This window comes from Miscanthus floridulus, unplaced genomic scaffold (genome assembly GCF_019320115.1).
Source record: "Miscanthus floridulus cultivar M001 unplaced genomic scaffold, ASM1932011v1 os_2617_2, whole genome shotgun sequence".
NCBI classification, from domain to species: Eukaryota; Viridiplantae; Streptophyta; class Magnoliopsida; order Poales; family Poaceae; genus Miscanthus; species Miscanthus floridulus.
In genome coordinates, this window is record NW_027098409.1 from 39,088 (window position 1) to 48,385 (window position 9,298).

The 9,298-nt window shown below is 44.9% G+C and overlaps 1 protein-coding gene across 1 annotated transcript; it reads right to left on the reverse strand.

Annotated features, from left to right (window-relative positions):
- Positions 1-6,787: 6,787 nt before the first annotated feature.
- Positions 6,788-7,183, reverse strand: LOC136535226 (ethylene-responsive transcription factor 9-like). Its single transcript, XM_066527533.1, has one exon. The coding sequence runs from the start codon at positions 7,181-7,183 to the stop codon at positions 6,788-6,790; it is 396 nt and encodes a 131-aa protein (XP_066383630.1).
- Between the last annotated feature and the right edge of the window lie 2,115 nt (positions 7,184-9,298).

Here is a 9,298-nt window from a genome sequence, read left to right on the forward strand (position 1 = left end):
AACAGGTTTTTTTGTGCAAATGGACAGTCTTGGAAAAGATGTAGAGCTGTTTCTACTGCATTGCCTGGGGCATAGGACACAATTAAAATTCTCCAAATTCAAGTTCTTGCTTCTAAAGATGTTCCTGGTTCCTAATCTATCCTTCAATAGCAGCCAAAAGAACACTTCATGCTTGCACTGGCAAGAGGCTTTTCAGAGCCATTTGAAGGCTGGGTGGATAGTGGCATGTCTCGTCAAAACTCTGTATGCCTTTGAGGAAGAAAACAGGTCGGATCCCCAGATGAACGTCCAAGAATCACCCTCTTGAGATAATTGAATATCATTAAAGAGTTTCTGCGAGCTAGCTGCTGCGACCGGAGAAAAGCAACTTTTGAACCTGGAATGTCGAAGAATTCAGAGAAAAGAGGATGAATTCTTAGCCCTTGCAACTGACAAATCTGTACGTTTTGCAAATGAATGGAGCTCTGGGTATTCCCAAAGGTGGTTAGTTCATCTCATGCTGTCGCGCCGCCCCTGATCAATGCTTCCCCTTGTCCGTTGGCTGCTCGCTTCGGCGGCGTGAATTCACCATGACGAACCGACGGCGAGGAGCCATGAGGCAGGCCAACAGGAACCGAGGCCCTGTTCGCTCGGCTTATCAGCCGTATTTTTTAAGCGTACGAACGACGTTTTTCTCCCACGACAAATTAGTAAACAGTGGTTTTCAGAAGGACTGCCCGGAGCAGTTGCGATCTCAGGTGACGCGACACTGACAGCTGAAGCAGCCAAACGCGGGCCTGCTCGTCCCCGGCCCTGATTAATGCCCCTAACCACCTCAAGTCTCCAACCACCGGTAGTTTATTATGAGTTGCAACTCGCAATGAGGATCGTGAAGCTACTTGTACAGTACCTGTACAGGCAGCCGTCCAACCGCACGGAAAAGAAGAAGAGGCAGACGCCGTGCTCGTGCAACAGAGTGCTCGAGAAACGGGGTTCCGTTCCGGCCCCCGCCCGTCCGCAGGTCACGGGAAACGGGACGGCCCAGCGGCCAGCGGGCGCTAGCGCTAGCTTTCCCCACGCCTAGGTCTCTCTCTCTCTCTCCCTGCGCGGCTGCGCCCCGCCCACTGCACCGCGGCCGCCCCGTACTCCCGCGCGGGGCCCCCGCTTCCTCGAACTGGCCCGACCATGCCGGCCTCACTCGCGCGTCGCACGGGGCGGGCAGCGGCACGACGCGTGGGATGATAGGCCCACGGGCAACGGGCAACTGCACGAGGCTTCGGCCTGGACCACCGCCCACCCGCCCGCCGGTAAGCAACCCATCACTGTAGATGCGACCACCATAGACCGATAGACAGCAAACGTTAAAGAGCATCTCTTTGGGTTCTCAAAATCCCTTCCTAATCCTTATTTTTTAACCAGATGAGAAAAAAAATCTATCTCCAACAATTCATAATCCATCCTCCTAGTCTTTTAGAATTTGGGAAACGCCATCATGTTTCGCGTAAAGCTACGCGCTTCTGAGTCACGCGTATCTTCTCTCCCCACGCGTGTTTGTCGGCCACTCTAAAGGTGGAAGGGCATAAAAAAAATAAAGAGTAGAAAAGAGTTTCTGATACAAATGTAAGAGAGAAAGAATATGTAAAAGTGGTTAAGATAATTTAGAAATATTATAGGATTCCTGATATAAAATTGTCTTCTTTATTTTAGAAGTGAATTATTAGAAACTCTCTTCTTTTTTCCTCCCAATATCTTTTAGAAGTTGCTAAACTACATGTTTTAAGGAGGAAAAAACACGATACTCTTATAGATGCTCTAAAACTCACCACCACTCTTTGCGTTGCTAAAATCATGGTGCATACTTTTTACGGTTGGCCCTTTTGCATTTTTTTTCCTGTAATAATAATAATAAGCTATTATATATTACATCTAAAAAATAGATAGAGCTTTCGTCCACAGAAATCTCGTGTGCGCGCCCCCGTCAGTCTGATATGATACGAGTTACGCAGCGGACGCAATACCGGAGGAAAACCGACGGCCCCACCTCCCTATGTTCCCGTTCTAAACCAAAGAAGCACCCACACCACGGTTACCCAAAGAGAAATTCCGCGCGTGGACTTCCAAGCTAGTGCCGCGCGCCCCCGCCTGGTTGCCTCTCCATCAAAACTACGAGTCCGACCCCCTCAAAGAAAAGAAAAAACGAGTCTAATACTCTTGTGCGTGCGCCAGTTCAAAAATCCGAGTCGAGTCTCATACGAGTACCGATCTCCAGCTCAGTATATCTCACTACCACAGACCTATATCTCTTCTCTTCTTTATCTACATACATTAAAAAAAAAAAACTAGATATGTGCCCATATGTTACACGATGTTCATGTTTTTTCTATCCACGTCTACTACGAAAGATTTGGTCATTTTCAAAAAATAATAAAATTTATTAAACGATTTTGCTGTGGGAACCTAAACTATTCCCAAATACATTTAGGCTTTTTTATCGTATTCAAATTAATTCATGCGTATGTCAACTCTTTTGTTCCAGATCGAGTATGATCCTGACAATATCTAGCTTCTTTCGGTCTGCGCACGCAGACTTATATTCCTGGCTTTGCAGTTAGATAATTTTCAGGCTTTTCATATTAACTTTGGAGCATATGGACTACAAAGTTATACATGCCCTTAGTCTTTTCAAGATTTATATTTCATACGCTGTGCTTCACGAGTCAATAACCTTAGTGTCCGAGATATATGCCAGGAGTATCTGCACCCCCCGCATATATGATTGTCGCCGAGCTATCGGCCCAGCAGCCGTCAAGGAGAAGGCACGCAAGGGTTGACGCGGTCAACCAATGTGGGGATCAAGGCAAACCAAGACGAGCGTATCTGGACAATAGCTAAGATCAATCTATTGTAACAAACCAGGAACACAATCTGTTAGCCCGATCGCCTTCCCTGTAACCCTACCTCTCCTGCCTATATAAAGGAGGGTAGGGACCTTGGGCTCGGCCAACTCTCACCATTCCGATCTATCTCGTAGCTAGGAGCAACAAGCCCATGTAATTGAGCATACGAATACAAGAGCAGCCACACCACTGGAGAAGGGTTTAGCGTGCCCCACGCCCCGAACCAGTATATATCTCTGTGTCCCGTGTGCTACCATCTGATTCCGTCTATGCGATCACGTTGCTGGATATTGCCGGAGCAAAACAATCCGACACTTAGGATGCTATTAAGATGTGCAATTTAGGTGTGTACGATGATACAATTAGAACATAATTGCATCTCTTAGTTCTAACCATGCACAAAATTAAGTTTGAAATATTGATGTTCCAAACATTACGTTCAAAATTTGCTTTTTGTAACACGTTCATACTATTTTTAAGCAATACACCACACGTTCATACTTAAATTACCATATCATTGTTATGTTCCCGTGTAATGCACGGGCATTTATCTACTAATGCTAAAAAAAGACCTTCGTATCATAGGGAACCTTCGCACAACTTGGCAAGCCTCCTAGCCTTCTACCAATCTACAGTACAATCCAACTTACAATGATCTGCGACCATGTACCTTTGACACCATTTATTGATGAGTTTCAGTGAAATTGGCGAGTACATTCACCCTGTTCACTAATGCTGAAATTTGGCTTATGCTGATATTTATGCTGAAATATTGTCGGAGGAAAACATTGTTCCACATTGAAAAGTAGTTCAGAATAAGCTTAAACGAACATAGTGATTTACTCTTCCCTTTTTGAATTACAGTAGACGTGTTTGGTTGTTTTCACAACCCCTTGTATTGTATATCTTGTATATGTGGAAGCATAGTGAGTAGATAAATTATAGTTTGGTTGGTTGCATGGATGGATACAATAACTTTATAAAGACATTTGGTTGTCTGTATAGATGGTAGAAGACTTCCTAGCACGATGTATCGCATTCACCTAGTCCGGATGAACAGTGAAGCTTATTTAGAACATACCCACCTGGGTAAGATGAGGTGTATTTTACATCCACTCAGCAACACAATCTTTTCGGATTACACGAATCCACATAGCCATGACGAAGGAGATGTAGCTAAACAAACACACCTAATACGGATTCGACACTCACGTACTCCGTCCGTCCCATAAAAATAGTCGTTATAGGATTTATTCTGATCAAACTATAAATTAGACTAGGTTTGTAGAAATTACTAGCAACATTTATATCTCTAAATAAGTTTATTATGAAAATATATTCAATGATATATCTAATTGTCGACACAGAATTTTCGTCCCGTACCGAGGACACGCGCAGCAAGCCGGAAGGGTCCGCTCGATGGAGCAGATTCGCCTAGCTTCAGCACAGGGATGGTCGATCCTGCGCAATCCTCCTGAGGCATGCCAGTCAATTTGACCCTGCAATTGACAAGGAGAGAAAGTTCATCAGTAATTAAGGGCGAAACTTGCCGGTGTTGCCAGACAGTCCCGAATGTACGGCTATGAGAGCCGATATGAAAGGAGATCGACTAAATAGTCGATTTCAGCATATTCATAAGAATAAATCAGTTAAAGCTCATGAGGTTATATACAAAGAATCGGTTATCATTCAGGATAAACATCATTGCTTGAGCAAATATAAATCAATGGCAATAAGATATCAATAATGATTGGTTTATGTCAAGCCAATGATTACAAGTAACCAAACCCCTTTTTATATAAAGAAACAATTCAACACCACTTGACCGTTTAATAAAAATAAATCTAATGAACATGTTAGATCTCATCTATTGCCATGACCAGTGGGCATGAGGCAGAATTATGCAGGCCGTAGAAATAACAATAGACTCGACGACCCTAACTCATTACAAATACCAGTGGGGCATGAGACAGAATCATGCAGGCCGTAATACAATAATAAGATCATGGGGCTAACATATCTTTCAACCTATTCTTACTTCAACGGTCTCATAATGTGAACTGTTCGTGGAAGCGCTTGATATCGGCTAAAACAGTTGATTCAGGCATAACGCACAGTTAAAGTCATGTCTTACTAGGAATAGATCTACTAAATAACGATCCCCACTCCACGGTGCTAACAGTGGGGTGTGAGGCAGAATCACACAGGCCGTGATAACGGGGCATAGAACGGTTCTCGCTAGTCAATAAATCTACTCGAGACGCAACATGCCTTAACCGCACGTTACGCACGATTAAGATTGATGTAAAACAGCCGATAAAACATAACTCATCGTTTAAAGTGTAGATTAGGTCAGTTTTAGGTTAAAAAACGATGGATCAAATAAGATATAAGGCCGATCTAACTCAATCTCAATCGGGCAGAGTGGTATTGCTGTAATTAGATAAATAATGAAAGGAATAAGCAATATCGGTAACTTAATGAATCTATCAAAGACTGCCATTCTAAGGTAGAGCCGATAACTTGACCTTGATCTAATTCAAATAGTGGGGTATGAGACAGAATCACGTAGGCCATACTTAAATTAAACAAGAGTCGATAACTAGCTTATACTAGAGCCCAAGTGGAGGTCGACCGGATCGATGCAGCCATACGAACAGAGGTATAAACCATGACGGTACTTACAGGCAAGCAGTGGAGGTCGACCGGATCGATGCAGCCGTACTTGCTGAAGAACTCGCCGAGATCTACTCTACTCCTACTCCTAAGGGGTGGCCGGAGCCAAAAAAAAGTAATTGACTTGTATTTGGATTGATTGATGATCTTTTTACAATAGCCGGGGTTTAATATTTATACCCGGAGTCTAAACATGAATCCTACTTGAGCATGATTCGTTACAATTTTTGGTATAAACGAAAATATTCCTAATTTAAAATAACTTGGACTCTAATCTTTTCCTTTTTGCAGAGTCCGATATGTAGTTTCCTGGCGCCAACTGTAGTTCATCATCGCTATCCGCTGACATCATCCCAAGCGACCCGATTCCAGAGTCGTATCTGAATCAGCTGACATCGATCCTCCTTGATTGGCACAATCTTGGGAGCTCACGAGTTACCGCGTTCTTTCTCCCAAAATTCGGTGTAAACACTAATGATACTAATTATGTACAAAAAAATATTAATATTTTCTTATATATATTTGGTTAATTTAAAAATATTTGATTTTTTGGGATGTGAGAATGATATTTTATGGGACGGACAGACTATGCACAAATACATTCACCCCTATAAATATACACACATGCATCATATTCCTATGATCACCTCTAAAAGACTAAGCTAGTAGATCTTGAAATTAATGAATCATCAACATCTCTTTTGTCGACAGGTGCATCGTCTATCACTGAAATAGCAAACTTCACTAGATTATAGATAGTTTTAGGAAAACGCAAGGGCGTCAAGTTGAAGGCATAAACTCGGATGGTTAGTTTTCACCACAGGGATGCTAACAAGTTAAGCTACTCTTAGTTCAAGGCAGTTTCATTACTCGATAGTGACATGAAACTTTGATTGACGACATGTTTGTTGTTCACTTGTTCCTATTCGGTCATCTTATGAATGAAAATTTAGCCGAGAATACTCTCTTCTTTGTTACGACCACTAATTTTTGTTTAATAAGAAATTTTAAAAGACAATCTATAATAAACAGTTGGATCTTGTTTAGATGCACATGTATCTCAACTCTTGGTCCATATGTGTTGAAGTGGATTGTGATGGAACTTAGATAAAATTCTTTTCAATTTGTTTCAACATGTATAAATTAAGGTCGATACATGCCAAAAAAAACCTGGCGATGGTGCATGGTACCTGTGGGAAACCATTTCTCTCGTGTATAACCACCAAGGAATCAAATCAGCCAGCTGTTATCGCGGCGAGCGCGAACTGGTCGCCCACCCCCGCGCACGCTGTGGCCCTGCCCGCGGCAACCACCCACGCCATCACGTGCTGCAGGTTCTTACTCAACCTGGCCCTGGCCGTGCCGCCGCCATGCCGGCCGGCGCGGTCCGTGAAGTTGGTGCGGGTGTTCTCCCCGTGCAGCGCGCGGGCTGCCTCGTCGTAGGAGCGGGCTGCTTCGTCGACCGTGTCGAACGTGCCCTGCCACAGGCGGACGCGCTGCGCCGAGTCCTTGATCTCCACGACCCACCGCTCGGACGGCCGCTGCCGGACGCCAACGAAGCGGCGCCCGTGGGACGCTGCTGTCGCCGCGGTGGCACTAGCTGTCTTGCCGCTGTCTTGTGCCGCCGCCATGACCGCGCATACGTCCTCGTTGGATATTTATCGAGTTGGATCGACCTCCTGCTGCTCAGGCAGGTAGATGTCTAGCTAGCTTTTTTTGAACATATTGGCAGGAGCTCTACCTTTCAATTAAGATAGGGAAAGAAAGTTTATGTATAAGCAAGGACAAACGAGATTATGGTTTCACCCCCCCCCATAAGCATGTGAGCTAAACGTAATCAAATGCTCTCTTCCTTTGCTCTATGTCTTCCTTTATCCTTGCGGCTACTTGCGGCGCCGTTTCAATCATGTTGTCGAAAATTCTCCTATTTCTCTCTTTCCATATATTCCAAAAAGTGTAGAATACTACCCCGTTAAGCCTCCTACGCTCAGATCTTGGCACTTTTGCTGCCGCGTCTTCCCACCATGACTTGATATGGATGGGGTTTACCTGTTGCTGTTGTTGGATTTGAGTGAAGTTTTCCCACGAGAGGATTTGATCCCAAACCGCCTTAGCAAAAGGGCAACAAATGCATAGTTATAGGCCTATCTCTAAGGGGCCGTTGCACAGCACACATTGTTGTTGGTGTGGCCACCCTCTCTTTTGTAGGTTATGTGTCGTTAGAATTTTATCTTGCACTAAGATCCAGGCAAAGATCTTGCATCTGTTCTCCACATGCGCTTTCCAAATCAAGTCCGTATGGAAGGGTAGGAGCGAACCTCTGAACTAGATTCTGTAGGCCGATCAGGTGGAGTAATTCCCATCGTTGGTCCAACGCCAGGTGATGGTGTCCTAGACGCCCTGTTGCAGGTGCACATCCTGTATTCGTATCCAAAGGGATACAAACTCCTCTATGTGGATAGGCGAGGTGATTTTTCTTCCTAGTTTATGCATCCAATTGTTGTTCCGGAACTCTTGTTGCACCGTTCGGTTTGTCCTTGAGACTAGGCGAAACAAGTTCGGGGCTAGGTACCTAGGAGCTTGACCATCGAGCCAACTGTGGTGCCAAAACTTTATCTTTGCACCATCCCCCAAAGATACAATGATTGAGGAGTTGAAGAGGAGGCAGTCATCATCAGAACATGGAAGCTCCGAGCCGCTCCAAGACTTGGACTCGTCCACCCATTTTTGCCATAGCCATCATAACCGGAGGGCTCGCCCAAATCTCTCCAAGTCAGGGACGCCTAAACCGCCCAGGTCTTTTGGTCTGGTAATCGTTCGCCAGTTAACTAGACAGTGGCCGCCATTAGCATTCTCCTCCCCCCTTTCACAAGAAAGATCTCCTTATTTTGTCGATTTTTTTTCTTAGCCCAAGCGGCCAGAGGAAACACAGTCAGGTGGTAGGTTGGCATGTAGGAGAGGACATATGTTACAAGAGTGAGGCGTCCCGCTCTGTTTAGCCATCTTCCTTTCCATTTGGGTAGCCTTTGCCCAATACGGTCTATGAGAGGTTGCACATGGATCCTTTGCAGTGTTCTAATATGTAGTTGCAAGCCCAAGTATTTGCATGGGAAGCCCCCTCTAGTACCAGTGAAAGGTGCTAGGACTTGGTCTAGGTCGACGTTTGCACAACCGATTGGATGTACTGAGCTCTTTTGTAGATTAATATGGAGTCCCAAGAATGTGCCAAAAGCTTGCAGGATGATTTTGACGGCTTCTACATTGTCTTTTGTGGGGCTGACGAAAATAGCCGCATCATCTGCATACATCGTGGTTCTCCATTTTGCCGCCGTGATTAGTAATGGGGTGAGTATCCCCTGTTGGGTTGCCAAGTCAAGCAACGTTGAAGCGGGTCCATGGCTAGGATGAATAGCATGGGTGAAAGTGGCCCCCAGTCGCCCGTTTAGCATGGGTGTCGAGGTGGATGTACGTAGGAGGATGGAGATCCACTCACGCCATCGCTGTCCGAAGCCCAGAGCCTGTAGAGTCTCAAGTAAGTACCCTCAATATATTGTGTCAAAGGCTTTGTGGATGCCTAGCTTTCGAGTTCACACTCACTACTATCTTTCCCCCTACAGTGAGTATATATATACTGCAGCAGTGCAGAACAGCATGCGCCGATCAAAGAGTGGGAAGGCATCTGCAACGGAGCTAAATCTGCTTCGATCCCTTTGTCGTTTCCGCGGTCCGTATCCGCATAACGCCTT

Excerpts from the sequence above, each read along its gene's own strand:
- LOC136535226 (XM_066527533.1), bottom strand. The coding sequence starts at position 7,183 with ATGGCGGCGGCACAAGACAGCGGCAAGACAGCTAGTGCCACCGCGGCG.